Source organism: Cnephaeus nilssonii, assembly GCF_951640355.1.
Source record: "Cnephaeus nilssonii genome assembly, chromosome: 9".
Taxonomy (NCBI): Eukaryota; Metazoa; Chordata; class Mammalia; order Chiroptera; family Vespertilionidae; genus Cnephaeus; species Cnephaeus nilssonii.
The window spans coordinates 31,731,271-31,747,554 of NC_137080.1; the positions used below are offsets into that span (position 1 = coordinate 31,731,271).

Below are 16,284 nucleotides of genomic sequence, written 5' to 3' on the forward strand. Positions count from 1 at the left end.
TGACTGTAAATCTAGTGGCATCAGCTATTGCAGTACTTCTGCTAAATTGCTTTCCTTTTGTATATTTTTCCTTTTTGTCTTTTGAAAAGGAGAAAAAGTGTTGGAACAGATTTTTTTCATTTATTCAGTCTTTAAACTCTTATTTTTTATAAAGTGTTGTATTTTTCTTTTAAAATTCACTTTATTATTCTTGAGAAAAGAGCTTGGCCATTAGCATCTGAGAGAGGACGCTGGGGTAAAAGATTGTTTTTACTTGACATGTGAGAATGTATGTTCCTTCTTGTATCTTTAACCCAGACCACTGTTGTTTATTACTGTATTTCATAGTAGATTGAGCAAGTGGTTTATTTAAAAGTATATTTATATATCAAAAGCCATTCTAAAGAATTGCCAGCAATAAATATAATTCATTTTGATCCCTTTAATCCTGACTCCAAAATTGTAAATAATAAGGTTTTTCAACTATTCTTAATTTGTTCATGAATAATTCATGGAGCTGAAAAACAAAACAAAACATACAAATAATGCCCAAACTTATACTTGGATTTCTTCTCTAGATATTCTGATTCAGAGAGTCTGGCATGGGGCTTGACAAATCTGTAATTTCTTTTTATATTAAATCTTTATGGATGCTAATAATGTAGAACCAGAATTGAGAAATTTTGGGTAATATTCAACAGGCAGGGTAGCACTATTCTTAGTGTGGCAGATGGTAGATAATAAGCATGTTCAATACAATTTGTGCAGAGAGGGTGCCATTTTAAAGTAAATCATAACATCTTGAGAGTTGTGGTACAAGCTGACACTTTGCTCTGCCATTACCTTTAGAGACAGGACTGTGAAACTGATGTTTGAAATACAGTATATGAAGATGGAAAGAAAGAGAAGTTCCAAGTTTGAGTTATGGTGTTTCCCTTTCATAGCAGTGTATCTATCACTGGATATGAGAACGGGCAATAAAAAAAAATGACCATGTTGAAGTCTAATTAAGAGGTTGAAAATCTAGTTTTAAACTTGTAGGTGATCCTCACAACTGACCAGGTGAAAGAAGCAGGTGAGGCATTTCACAGATGAGAAAACTATAGCACAATGCATTGTCTTAGTTATCACAGATCATTTTCCATATTTCCATTTTTTTTCCTGGTAATCTGCTACTTTAGCTATTTTTTTTTTTTAACAGGCTGTATTATCTTGTGTAGGATAAATAAGTTGGTTTGAGGCTAAAGCCTATCCTCTTTTTATTTTAAGAGTGCTTTCATCAGTATTTCTTTTTATTTCCGTTAACTTTTTTTATGTAAGTATAGTTGGTAAATAATATTATATTAGTTTTAGGTATATAATGTAGTGGTTCACATTTTTATACCTTACAATGTGACCATTCTACTAATTTGAAAAGATAATGCACCCCTATGTTCATTGCAGCTTTATTTATAACTAGAGGCCCGGTGAGGGAAATTCATGTATGGGGGTGGGGGGGTGTCCCTCAGCCCAGCCTGCACCCTCTCCAATCTGGGACCCCTTGAGGGATGTCCAACTGCCTGTCCACTGGGATAGGGCCTAAACGGACAGTCGGACATCCCTCTCACAATCAGGACTGCTGGCTCCCAACCGCTCACCTGCCTGCCTGCCTGATCGCCCCTAACCACTTCTGCCTGCCAGCCTGATCACCCCCTAACCACTCCCCTGCCAGCCTGATTGATGCCTAACTGCTCCCCTGCCGGCCTGATTGCCCCTAACTGCCCTCCCCAGTAGGCCTGGTCGCCCCCAACTGCCCTCCCCTGCTGTCCCAGTCACCGCTAACTTCCCTCCCTTGCCAGCCTGGTCCCCCCCCCCCAACTGCCCTCCCCTGCAGGCCTGGTCCCCCCCCCAACTGCCCTCCCCTGCAGGCCTGGTCCCCCCCATCTGCCCTCCCCTGCAGGCCTTGTCCCTCCCAACTGCCCTCCCTTGCTGGCCCGGTCACCCCTAACTGCCCTCCCTTGACAGCCTGGTCGCCCCTAACTGCCCTCCCTTGCCGGCCTGGTCACCCCCAACTGTCCTCCCCTGCAGGCCTGATCCCTCCCCAACTGCCCTCCCCTGCAGGCCTGGTTCCTCCCCCCCCCAACTACCATCCACTGCAGGCCTGGTCCCCCCCAACTGCCCTCCCCTGTAGGCCTTGTCCCTCCCAACTGCCCTCCCCTGCAGGCCTGGTCCCCCCCAACTGCCCTCCCCTGCAGGCCATTTTGTGGCGGCCATCTTGTGTCCACATGGGGGCTGCCATCTTTGACCACATGGGGGCGGCCATCTTGTGTTGGAGTGATGGTCAATTTACATATTACTCTCTTATTAGATAGGATAGCCAAAATAGGGCAGCAACCTAGGTGTCCATTAATAGATGAATGGATAAGTTTCCACTGTGACATATCAGTATTCTTTGACCACATCGTGGTAGTATTTAGATTTTAACTTTGATATTGAAAAATAATTACATTATGGCTAAATCTCCTGAAGACTTAAGCCATTCTATATGTATAAAAGCCTAAGCGACCATTATGACGGAACGACCAGAATGACTGGTCGCTATGACGCACACTGACCACCAGGGAGCAGATGCTCAATGCAGGAGCTGGCCCCAGCCCGTAGGCACTGATCGCTGATGGGGCCTACTGGCCAGCCTCCTGGTTCCTCCCCCAGCCAGCAGGCCCTGGTTGGTCGGCCACCCACCTGTCACGGTGGCAGTTGGCCCCTCCCCCCGTGGTGGCAGTCTCTCCCCCTGATCAGCAGGTCCTGATCAGGGTTGGGCCCCGGGCTGGGACGGGGAACTGGGGGTGGGTGGTGGGGGATGCGGGTGGTGAGGGAAGGAGGAGGCAGGGAGTTGGGGAACCTGATTGGCCCTGATCTCTGGCCAGGCCTAGGGACCCCCACCCATGCACAAATTTCATGCATTGGGCCTCTAGTTAAAAATAAAAGTCATTGACGGACCTTTTATTCAGAGTCATAAGTCACTTCAGAGTAGCAACACCTTGAAGGTTTACTAGAATACTTCGATGTGAATTACCCTGTTTGCTGAAAGTATAAGAATGTTCTAAAAGAAATGATAACAGAAGTTTTTAGGGTGTTTGATGGATTAAGATTATGCTCTTAAGTTTACTATTTTTCTTTTTTACTGAATCAGGAAGGACCAATTAATAGTTTTGCTTGGTTATAAGCGTGTTCAAAGAAAGTTACTTTCACAGAATAGTATGTGATTAAATGCTTAATACTATTGTGTAATTTATCAGTCAGTTATCTATATTCTTATCTTTAAACTTTGCAGTATATAAATGTATTTGCAGAAACTGCACAGGACATCAAGTTCTTCAGGTGTTTTCCATTTTATATGTACTCCAATCTTCCATTTCTAGGTTGGAAAATGGAAGAATATGTCACTTCTCTAAAGGTTGGAATAATGTTAATACTTTGCCTTTTTACTTGTGACAGGAACTGAACAGATTCTTTGAGAAAATATATAATCTTTTAAAAATTTCATAATTCACTAAGTATCTACCAGCCTTCATATTATCCTTCATAAAAGTACAGGTTGTCAAAATATGTGTATAATACACAATGGTAGTGCAACAGTTAAAACTTGCCTAGGAGTTATACTTTCAGAACTTACACTGCGGGGGTCCCATTGCCTTCTTTTACTATTTTTTTAATTGTACCTTGCTGACAATACAATAGAAATACCAGCAGGATAATAAGTAATAAGAGGAACTATTGCTGTGATTGTAATACCAACCTAACAAATGATTGGAAGGTAAAGTGAACAGGCTAGAAATCTAGATTCATGGAATTGTAAGATATGTAATGCACACCAGAGACAATGTAGTCCAGTGTCCTGATAGAGGCAGAACTAGAGCATCTTTCTACTACGCTGTACATATTACTGGCTTTCTGGGAATTGAGCTAATTATTCCTAAGAAGATATGACTGGACATGTTTGGATTTTTAAAAAGGTCATTCATTCATTATAAATATTTATCTAGTGTCTACTATGTGCCAATCACCATTCCAGGCTCTGTGGTTGAAGAGAAGATGCCATGTTTCTATTACCTGAAACTCATGAAAATCTACATAGCCTATATGGAAGGCTTTCAAAAGTAATCATGTAATTCAGTTACAGATGACCCCTGTTGAAAGAAAGAAGGAAGTATCAACAGATTCCAATTGACTATATAATAAGCAAGGAAGAAAACAAAAGAATAGCATGGACAGAATAGTGTAAGACAGGCCAAAGCCCACATGAACTAATCGTTGTGAAAATAATTGGAAAGTGTTTTCTTTCTAAGCTAAATTCTTACCTAAAAAACGAACACGTTTGAGGATATCTGTGTACCTAACTGCTATATTACTTTTATTTTTCTACTGCTAGACCTTAAGACTTTTGAGGATAAGTACTATGATTTATATTCCTAATGCCTATTAAAGTTCTCAGTTAAAAAAAATTAAATGAGTGGGTTAAACAAACATGGTTAAAAAATATTCTTTTGCTTGCCATTTTTACCTTTTAGGACAGTGGTCGGCAAACTCATTAGTCAACAGAGCCAAATATCAACAGTACGATTGAAATTTCTTTTGAGAGCCAAATTTTTTAAACTTCTAACGCCACTTCTTCAAAATAGACTCGCCCAGGCCGTGGTATTTTGTGGAAGAGCCACACGCAGTTTGCCGACCACGTTTTAGGAGCTCCAAGAGGGGAAATCTTGGAGACAAAGTAGGATCTTTAGTACAAAAAGCTCTGCTTTTTTTCCTCCCTTTAATTTGCCCATTATTATTGGTACCCAAATCTGTAAAACAATAAAGAAAGCATAGTGGAAAGAAACCTGTGGTTATGGAGAAGGGAGATACATGATAAACCATGAGCCTTATCTGAGGTAACTTGAAAACAAGGTTCACTTATCATGTGGATCTAGAGAGAGGCTCTTGGTTCACTGTTTCTAGTAGTACTGATACCATAAGTCAGATGACCATAGAAACGTAAAGAACTAAACCCAGTAACAGGGTTCTAATGGTCTGATTTGTACTGTTACTCTTCTCCACTTTAGTAATTCATTAAAATGAACTAAATTTGTAAAGATACATGGTTTAAAGACCAAATAATACAGAAGGGATTATGATGAAAAGTAACAACATGTGCCCTGTTGTGCCCATGCCTTCCCCTGCTCCCAAGAGGGAACCATTTAACTGTTCCTACTCATATTGCTTACTCCATAGATAAAACTCTTTGCCACTGTTTTTTTAATTCATCAACCTTAGAAATTATTTGTTGATTTCCTGCCTTGATAAATGAGTACTTGATTCATATCTCCCCTCCCAATATAGTCATGTCACTATTTTTACTTATTCTCTTGGCTGCCTTTGTAACTTACAACTTCCAAAAATTATTTTAGTTAATTCTTTATTTTTTGCTCCATCAACTATGCATACTAGCCTGTCACTCTTCCTTTTCCTTTCTCCTTTCCCACCAACTGTCATGTATATTAATGTAAAACTTTTGTTTGATTCTAAAAATTGAAAATGCATGAGGACTTATTTTTTTTCTATTATCACTCTTTATCATTCCATAGCCAAGTAGTATCCTATATGAGTACATTTTCTTCCTTATACGGTTGTCTTCCTCTGCCCCACTTCCCCCACCCAGACTCACTGGCTGCTTTCATCTCCTGCTTAAATTTCTCAGGCTTCTCAAGGAGAGAGTCACATCTCTGGAGCCCTCTTGCTCTCACATACCTGTCCTTCTTCAAATTCCCTCTCCCATCTGGACCAGGGCTGTTTAGCTGTTTATGTCAGCTGTATTGCTACTCTGGACTTTTTCTGGGTTGGATTCATTATTTCTAGATCCTATGTCACTGTTTGTTTCTGTTTTGTTTTGTTTTCTCTTTAAGTCCTTATTGTTGAGAGTATTACAGATGTCCCCCATTTTTCACCCCATTACCCTCCTCCACCCAGTTCCTGCCCTGTCCCAGGCCTTCACCACCCTATTGTCTGTGTCCATTGGTAATGCATATCTATACTAATAAAAGGGTAATATGCTAATTAGACTGGACATCTTCCGGACAAAGCCACAGTGGCAGGGGCCGAGGCAGAGGCAGTCAGGGGTGATCAGGCTGGCAGGGGGGAGCAGTTAGGTGGCAATCAGGTCAGCAGGGGGGAGCAGTTAGGGGGCGATCAGGCCAACAGGGGGGAGCAGTTAGGGGGCAATCAGGCCAGCAGGGAGGAGCAGTTAGGGGACGATCAGGCCGGCAGGGGAGCAGTTAGGGGGCCATCAGGCCGGCAGGAGAGGGCAGTTCGGGAGTGATCAATTCGGCAGGGGAGGGCAGTTAGGGGTGATCAGGCTGGCTGGGAAGCAGTTAGGGGGTGATCAGGCCGGCAGGCAGAGGTGGTTAGGGGTGATCAGGTCGGCAGGCAGAGGTGGTTAGAGGTTATCAGGTCAGTAAGGGAGAAGTGAGGGGGCAATTAGGCTGGCAGGCAGAGGCGGTTAGGGGCGATCAGGCCAACAGGGAGAGGTGGTTAGGGGCGATCAGACAGGCAGGCAGGCAGGCAATCGGTTAGGAGCCAATGGTCCCGGATTGTGAGAGGGATGTCCAACTGCTGGTTTAGGCCTGATTGCTGTGGGATTGGGCCTAAACCGGCAGTTGGACATCCCCCAAGGGGTCCTGGATTGGAGAGAGTGCAGGCCGGGCTGAGGGACCCCCCCCCTCCTGTGCACGAGTTTTATGCACTGGGCCTCTAGTCTATATAATAAAAGCCCAGTGACTGTTACGGTGGAACTACCAGAACAACTGGTCACTATGATGCACACTAACCATCAGGGGGCAGAGGCTCAACATAGGAGCTGCCCTCTGGTGGTCAATGCGCTCCCATAGCGTGCATGCTGCTCAGCCAGAAGGCGGGCTCACTGCTGGCGAGCGCAGTGGCAGGAGCCTCTCCCTCCTCCATGGCAGCGCTAAGGAGCGGCAATCCAAGTGTAAGGAGCAAGCCGGTGGGCGATAAGGAGCGGCAAGCCATGCGGTAAGGAGTGAGCAGGCGAGTGGTTAGGAGCAAGGAGTTCCGAATTGCGAGAGAGATGTCCAACTGCCGGTTTAGGCCCGATTGAGGGGTCCCTGGCCTGGCTGAGGGACCCTTTCCCCCTGCAGAAATTCATGCATCGGGCTTCTAGTATGCATGTAAGTTCTTTGGTTAATCTCTTCCCACTCCTTCTCTCCACTTACCTATGAGTTTTGTCAGTCAATCTGTTCCATGTTTCTACGCCTCTGATTCTATTTTATGCATCAGTTTATTTTGTTTATTAGATTCCTTGTTCATTTATTTTGATTTTTAGATTTAATTCTTGATAGATACGGATTTATTGCCATTTTTGTGTTCATATTTTTTATCTTTTTTTCTCCTTCTTCTCCTGCACCTATTTATCTGTCCTGCATACCTTCTTCTGATTATTCTTGATTGCTAATTTCATTATCTTATTTTTCCCCCTTAAATATTTATTTTCTCTGTGTTGCTTACTTAGAAGATCCCGTCTAAATTCAAAGACTTGAATTCAGAGACTTCACTCCTAACCTGTTTTATCCTTGCCTTCTGCAGCTCCTCTTCAAAAGTTACGATGGTGACTGTCTGGACAAAAACCATGAGTGTTAGTTGTGTAGGAAATATCTGGCATATGTTGTGGGTCAGATAAACTAAAATTACTCTAGAGACAAAATTGGTTAGTAGGATTAGGTAGATACCATAGCTCTTGTAGGTTAGTAGTAGAAAAATTCAGAGTAAAGATAAGATAGAAAGATTGCACCATTTTTGAAATAATGCATTATTGGAGTTCAGAATTAGAAAGTAAGGTACATTGGCAGCAAGAAATATTCAGTGTACCCTTACAATTTTGGCTTTGCCTTGTAATTGATTCATGCATATATAAAAGAACAGACATCAGAATAATAAATGAATATTTCTCCATTTAGCAAATACCTTTGCATAATTGCTCAATGTGTAATCTTCTTTCCCTTTGGATTTTCTTTATTTTAATTTCTGATCATTTGTATTCTCATTTAATTGTGAACATGGCCACAATAAATGGGAATCACTTACCAAGCAAAGTTTTATTAATTTTTGATCACCCTATATAATAAAAGCCTAATATGCAAATTGACTGAATGACGGAATGACCGGTCGCTATGATGCGTACTGACCACCAGGGGGCAGACACTCAACGCAGGAGCTGCCCCCAGCCCACAGGCCCCAGGCCAGCCATGGTGGGTGCCAGCAGGGGCCCCCCAGTTGCCCCGCTGGTTGCCCCACAGATCAGGCCTGATCGCCAGCCAGGCCTAGGGACCCTACACGTGCACGAATTTCGTGCACTGAGCCTCTAGTTTTCTAATAAAACTGTTAACTCTCGGTAAAGACAGTATCAGGAAGAATCATATATGCAAGAGGCAATAATCGTAGGTATGAAAGGATATGAAAATTTGCATCTATGATATACTATTTTGTAATCTAATATGGTCAGAGTTGTTATTTTTTTACATTATGATATATCCATTGTATGGTAATGTTAGTTTTTGTTAAAGTAATGAATTTGGACAACTGTAAACCTACAGTTGCCCTACCCTGTATGGGTAATAACTACCTTTCAGAGTTACTCTCAGGAGTAAGTACAATTATGTATTTAAGACAGTGCCTGATACTTAGTAGATATTCAGTAAGTAGTTCTTATATGAAGAAAATATGTCATCTTAGTAGAAATAAAATGACTATATTAATATTAATGTCATAAAAAAGTACAGTTTTGTCTGGAATAATGCCATACATAGAGTAAGAATAAAACTTTTATTGACCGTCAATGTAACTGCATTTCTGCATTTTACAGACACTTTTCATTCTCTTTGAATAAAATGTTGATTGATGCCCATAACATACTGGAGTTTTAAGAATGGTAGGCTATTTCCCAGGAGGTCCAAATTAGTACAGTTGTATATTTCCAAATCTGTTTGTGTTTAGAATATTTGATATAATCAAGTAATTCACTTTAATAGTATATAAGTTGATGAAATATGAAAGTAAAATGAGAGAGAGTTTCCATATATAAAAATCTCCAATGAATACTTTGGAAAAAACTTCATGAAAGTCACCTAAAATTTCCTGTCTGATGCTATGTGGATAAAATAACAGTAGACAGTTGGAAAAGAAATAAGACTACATGAATGCTCTACTTAGATTGCATGGCCAATATCTTTAAAGTTCCATTTAAAAAATTAAATACAAATCTTCTACCAGGTGAGTTATGGTTATGTTTTTTATTCAAGAAAACTAGTTCTGGCCCGGCCTGCATGGCTCAGTGGTTGAGCTTTGACCTATGAACCAAGAGGTCATGATTCGATTCCCTGTCAGGGCACGTGCCCAGGTTGCAGGCTTGATCCCCAGTGTGGGGCGTACAGGAGGCAGCTGATCGATGATTCTCTCTTATCATTGATGTTTCTCTCTCTCTCTCTTGCTCTCGCTCTCGCTCTCACTCTCACTCTCTCTCCCCCTTCCTCTCTGAAATCAATACAAAATATATTAAAAACACACATACATACAAACCCAGTTCTGAACTCTAATTTATTAACTAAAACACATTTAAAGAAAATGTCTTTAGCTAATATAAGATTAGCAAAGTTACGTTTTATGTAATAATAATATGTTAGGTAAGTAGAATTTTTATGATTCTCCACAGTGGCTCACATTTTTTATGAACTTAGTTATCAGTCCCGATCTGGTCGTATAAGAGAAGCTTTACACCTATTCATATAAAGTGGGTATTAAAGAAAGAATAATTTATCGGGGAAGATTTGAATTAGACTCACTTTGCTGACCAAAAGGGCAAGGTCTTTGCTGTCATCTGAGAAAAGGAATGATGAACAGAGATGAAGACATTTCTTTCCTTGGCCTACTAGATACCACCGAGGGCCAAAGTAGCAATTTGAAGACTAGTTTTCTGTAGTCGCGTTTGGGCAATTGGTATAGCAAAAATACTACTGTTGATGATGACAATAATAATTTCAAGGTGTTAAAGAGTAGGGTACTATTGGCTAAACAGGCTCAATTAGTCTATTTATAAAATAATAAAAGAGTTAATTGTTAGTAATGAAATGCAAAAAAGTCCATGGAATGTAAACATTACCTAGAAATATTTCTAGAAGTCAAAAGAAAAAAATGGATAGAAAATGAAAATTGTTGCAATTATTTCTAATTAAGAAGAACCCTAGGACATGTGTCAATGGAATGTATAAATAGTCTATACACCTGAATGTGAATTTGTATAAAGAATGCTGTAATTTTATTAAATCCTATCAAATTTGATTTTTAGATTTGACTTTTTTTATGTCCTATTAATATTTAGTAGTGAAAAGTAGATTAGTATAGCAGCATATTAAAATTTCTAGCTTCTTATTTCAAGGTTACGAAGGTTAAAAGCACAAAACAATGTCTGGCACGTAGTACATTCTATAAGTAGTTGGGATTTTTGTTTTGTTTGTTCTTTACACAGCATACCTTATTAATGAAGAGTGGAGACTGGAGCCAGAGTGCTTATTTAGATTCTACCTCTGCTACTTTCTAGTTGTGTGACTTGGGGCAAGTTACTTAATTTCTCTGTGCTTCAGTTTCTTATCTGTTTATATGGGGTGAGACTATATATAAACTATATAACTTGTTTAATATAAAGCCTTACACAAAAATGCTGTATGTTTACAGTTATTATATGCAAAGTCATAGCAGTTTGCATTTTAATCTATATTCAAGCCTGCTGTAAAAATTGATACATTTATTAATGATATAATGTCATGCCACAATTACAAACATAGTTATGTGGCTCTTCATTATATTTTTAGTGTAAACTTTTAAAATGACATTACAGGAATGAAAAATGCCTGTTAAAAGATTATTTACGAGCAGTATTCCAAAATTAATTTGTTTGCTTTTCAGATTTGTTTGCTAACTTAGGCAAAATTGGAAGCTCTACCTTTATTCCTCTTTTTAAGTGAAAGAAAAAACTTGGGCCAGGTGGAAAGTATATATTGTCTTGGTTCTGTATATTGCTGGGGTTTTTTTTTAGTACTGTTATTTCTTTTAGACCTGTAATCATTGAGCATTCTGATTTTCAGCAGAAACTACCTGATTAGGTTGATGTATAGTAAACCTAATGCTAAATCTCGACCTCAGTATCTAGCGTGTATTGAATATCAGGTCATTGGAATATTTATGAGTCTGTTATATAATTTACCAATTTCTATGAAAAGCCCACACATAGCATAAACTCCTTAATGGAATTAATGACAGCTTTGGTCGTCCAGGAGTAGAATGTTATTGCCAGCATGACAGTGGAGCTGCAGTCATCCAGCTCCAGTTCCTGATTAATGAGGTTAGTGAATTGCTTTAATCTCTCCTACTTATGTACGAAATAGGGCCACATCTCGTCTTTCAGATTTCTTCATTTATATTGACATATGTGAACAAAAACCAATTTCTTATAGGTTAGAGATAATAGTAATTCACTCTAAGACGGGTGGGGAACCTTTTTTCTGCCAAGGTCCATTTGGATATTTATAACATCATTCACATGCCATAAAAAATTATCAACTTAAAAATTAGCCTGTTATATTTGGTCAAACATTTAATTAACTCACCCTAATGCTTTGGTAGGGCCAGACCAAATGATTTCGTGGGCCTTATACGGCCTACAGGCCGGACGTTCCCCACTCCTGTGTTAAGGCATCTTTGTGGATAGTTACATAAATAATGTAAGATGTTTCTCAAAACAGTGTTACAAATAGAATGGTATAAAGTAAATCTTTTCAGTACAGGGTGCTACATTTAAATTTTATTTTAGTGATATTGAAAGTTATAGAACATAAAAATCTATATTGAAATATTTTTTAAAGATGGAGCTTATTATAAATAACAAAATGTACTTCTTGAATGAGTTGTTTTGAAATACAACCAGGAAACCAAAATACATTAGAAACTGGTTATTGTCCAAAGTTCTTGTTGTGTCACTTATTGGTTGAAGTAATTGGTGATGCCTTTCTCTTTGATAGACTTTGAAGTTTAGAAGGAGCTAGAGAAACCAAAACCCATTTTATCAGCAGAGTAAACAATGTGTTTGCAGGTTTTAATGTATGCAGACTCTGAGAATAGTTGTTTTCAGGAAGTAGGGACAGGCAGGAAAAGCTGGTCATAAGAGGAAGAAAGAGACATTACTCGAGAAGGCTCTGCTATCCTTAGATAGAAGGATAATTTGTGAACATTATTTTTGCCCCTAAATTCTTAAATGTGTATGAGAGACAAAAATTACTCAGTACCTCTGGCTTTTGATAAATGTTTTTGTTCATATCAGAGGATTTAAAAAGGCATCATGGATGCAGAGATCTAAAGATGACAATAGAAAACAGCAAAATTATGATCCAAATAATATGTAATTGTGTAGATTTTTCAGGGTCAAGGAAGCATGTTTTTGCTTGTTTGTTTTAAACTTCAGGGTTCTACATAGATCTGCATTATAAATTGTTTAAAATAATCATAATATAGAAAGTTGCCAAACCCATATATGAGGACTCAGATTACTTTTTCTTTTTAAAATTTTTTTTATCTGTAATATTAAAACCGTAATATGCTAATTAGACCAGACGTCCTTCCAGACAACCTTCCAGAGGAAGCTGGGGCTGCAAGGGAAGCCCAGGTCCTGGGTGCTAGAGGGAAGCTGGTGCCGGCAGCCGGGGGAAGGAAGGCCTACTCTAACTCAGATTTCGTGCATCAGGCCTCTAGTTTTGAAATAATTTGACTGGTTTTGATTCAAAATAGAGAGGCCCGGTGCACAAAATTTGTGCACTGTGGGGAGGGGTGGGTTCCCTCAACCCAGCCTGCTGCCTCTCACAGTCTGGGCATCCTACTGATGGCTTAGGCCCGCCCGCTCAGTGGATGTCCTACAGACGGCTTAGGCCCGCTCCCCTGCGATAGGCGACTGGGCTGATCAGGGGAAGGCACCACCACCATCACCCCACTGCTCCTGCCACTGCCGGCTGCCGCAGCCGCCAAGGTGTTTTCATCAACATGGACTCCAGTCCCTTCACCACGAAAAAATGACAGCTTTCTTTAGGCATTTTCAAGATGTCTCTTTCATAGGATCTGACATTTCTTTTTTTTTTTTATCCTCACCTGAGGATATTTTTCCATTGATTTTTAGAGAACGTGGAAGAGAGAGGGAAAGACAGAGAGAAAAATCAATGTGAGAGGGACACTTCAGTTGGTTGCCTCCTGCATGAGCCCTGACCTGGACCCCGGCCAGGGAGGAGCCTGCAACCTAGGTACATGCCCTTGACCAGAATCAAACCCGGACTCCGGTCAGCAGGCCGAGGCTCTGTCCACTGAGCCAAACTGGCTAGGGCAGGATATGACATTTCTTAGCCCCTCCAGCAGCAGACCTTTGTTTCTTCCTCCAGGAGTGAGGTGGAAAAACCCTAGATCACCTTCTTGGATTCTTATTACCCAAGTTACCAAGAACACTGTGAGAGGCGTACAGGGAGCTTAGCCAATGAGCGGTCAGAAAAGGTGTTTCCTGTGCTGCTCACGCACAGAGGCGGGACTGCTGGCACACAGTGGCTGGAGCAGCCCCAGGCCCCCCTGTCAGTGTCCGCCCCAGGCTCCCCTGTCAGTGTTGGCTCTGGGGCGGCCTGAGCGGGCTCGGCGACTTGGGCAGGCCCCCCTGTCTCTGTCTCCGTTTCTGCTCTGGGCCTCACCTGCGTGCGCAGCCTCCTCCTGACTGGTTGTGACTGTTACCGTGTCCTGGTCTAATTTGCATATTATCTCTTTATATATATAGATAACAGTAGTATAATATTAAACCTAAAAATGACATAAAAACAGTATTATTGAGATTACAGAAGACCTTTAGATTTCATCACCAGTTTATACATGCACGTGTGTGTGTGTGTGTGTGTGTGTGTGTGTGTGTGTGTGTGGTTTCCTGCCATTTTAACACACAAATGGACTCATGTAATGACCACTATTGACAAGGTACAGATCACTTCCACCACTGTAAAGGAATGTCTTCAGGTTCCTCCTTTATAATCACACTCCCTCCCCTCCTGCTCTCAGTCCCTGATTCCTTGCAACTTCTCACCTATTTTCCATCTTTACACTTGTGTTAAGATTATTTGATTATTTTTCAAAGCAGTACATGAGCCAATCTAAATAACATATTGCAAATTGATTACCTATACACATAAATTTTAGAAATCTTAAGTAGTTTATGCTATCATTATTTATATGAAAAGATTCTTTTCTCATCAATAGGATTTATCACAGTTCTGTGATATGACTATTTTGTTTTATTTTCTATGCTTAAATGCTATCTTTAAGTACTTAACATGGCATTGTTTTAAAAAATGCTTAGTAAAACATGAATATTTAAATGAGTATGACTATGGAAATCTGACAGTTGGGAGTAGCTATTTGCTTTCAGTTTGGGAAAATTATAAATAAAGGAGCCACAATAGAAGGAGGTCAGCTGTTATTGCCATTTTGACTCTGCATCTTCCCTTCTTCCTTGAGATTTTAAGATGGGACTAACATCTTGAGAAAGAAGATGGCATAGTCTTAAACTACAGTGGAAATAATAATGAAGATTACAAATCTTTGATAATTTGTGTCCTTTGAGTTTTTCTGCTTCATAGTGATATAGATAAGGGGATGCTTTCTGGTGAAAGTGAGAGTATGTGGACTTTACGTATTTCTGCTTTCCAGTAGTCATTGTAGCACTAGGAGTTACACAACAGAGTAGCCCTCTTAAATTCCAAATGTGGAAAAGAGAGATCACTTAATGTAAAGTTTGTCTTCAGAGCTATTTTAATTTTCTTAGATAAATGAGAAACTCTTCTAATTTTAAGAAGGAGATTTTAAGATTTCTCAATAATCTGAAGGATTGCAATTACAAATCTTTTTTGAAGTTAATATAAATTCTTCATGTTGCATCTTTTGTCTTATTCTCTCAATATAGAACAGTATCTTACTCTTTTGAGGAAAAACATATGTCTTAATAAATCAGTCTAAGTCTATTCACACATCAGAATCACTTCTGGAAACTTTTAAGAAAACTACACCTGCATAGGTACTTGCTCTAAAAATTCTGATTTGTCAGATCTGGGTTGAGACTGAGTGCCCTGCATGATCTTCATATAATGCCATCGAATTTTTTTCTCCATACGTAATAATATTTAATAGTACTAGATGTTTTAACTTTCTAAATTAGTTTGTTTTTTTCAACCCTTTGGACATTGAAATTACAGTGTGCTGAATGCAATCTTTATTTTCCTTATTTTAGTAGTAGAATTATGATCTAGGCATAGTACATTATAGGATTTGTCTTAAGCCAAATAAAACTGGGAGGTTACCTCATATCATATTTTGTTCTTTCAGTCAAGGAGATATGTATAGTAGTGACCAAGTAACTTATAGTCTGGCCTCTAATTTTACATAACTAGTAATAAACCATAATATCCAAGTAGATCCTACTATACTTTTAGTTTGAAAGATAATAAGTTATACTTTATTGAAGAAGTTAAAACTTTTTTTACACATATTGTGTGCATAAGTACACAACACACAGTTTTGCATCTGCTGTTTAGAATTTGGGTGAGGCACATGTTTGTCAGAACTAAATATATTTGTAGAAAGTTTAGAAATTTGGGAAGGAGATTTTTTGGCAGCTCCTTAGTACCTTTAATATTTGTAAATTGTGTTCTATATAAAATATATTACACTTTATTTTTAAGGGAGCTCTTGTGAGTGCCTTGGCTGATGATACGTTACATTTATGGAATTTACGTCAAAAGAGACCTGCCATACTACATTCACTTAAATTTTGTAGAGAAAGGTAAGAATCCCTGTTTTCCTTTATATAGGGTATTTGCTATTTTCTTTGAATTTTATTCTTTGATTTTATTTTTCTGTGATGGACTTGACGCACAATCTAAAAAATAATTAAAAACTTCAGAGGATATCCAGTGAAAACAAGTTGTTTTTTTCCCCCCTTTTCAGGTCCATCTTCCTTTCCAGAGGCAACCACACACATTTCTTTTGGGTCCTTTTAGAAATACTGGCAGTTTATTTGCATAAGCAGAGATGTCTGTGTAGCTTCTGTTTTTGCATAAGCAGGAAGACATTGTATATTTTTTCTGTAACTTTCTCTGATAGATTGTTTCATATTGGTACATTTAAATCTTCCTTAGTCATTTCGTAATT

The 16,284-nt window shown here is 39.4% G+C and overlaps 1 protein-coding gene across 4 annotated transcripts in view; it reads left to right on the forward strand.

Moving 5' to 3' along the window:
- Positions 1–16,284, forward strand: part of STXBP5 (syntaxin binding protein 5) — a 158,770-nt gene that overhangs the window by 12,960 nt on the left and 129,526 nt on the right. For all 4 annotated transcript variants that reach the window (XM_079781416.1, XM_079781417.1, XM_079781418.1 and 1 more), the window contains exons 3-4: positions 11,326–11,407; positions 15,816–15,916. In XM_079781416.1, coding sequence (XP_079637542.1) covers positions 11,326–11,407; positions 15,816–15,916 — 183 coding nt within the window. The remainder of the gene's footprint in view (positions 1–11,325; positions 11,408–15,815; positions 15,917–16,284) is intronic.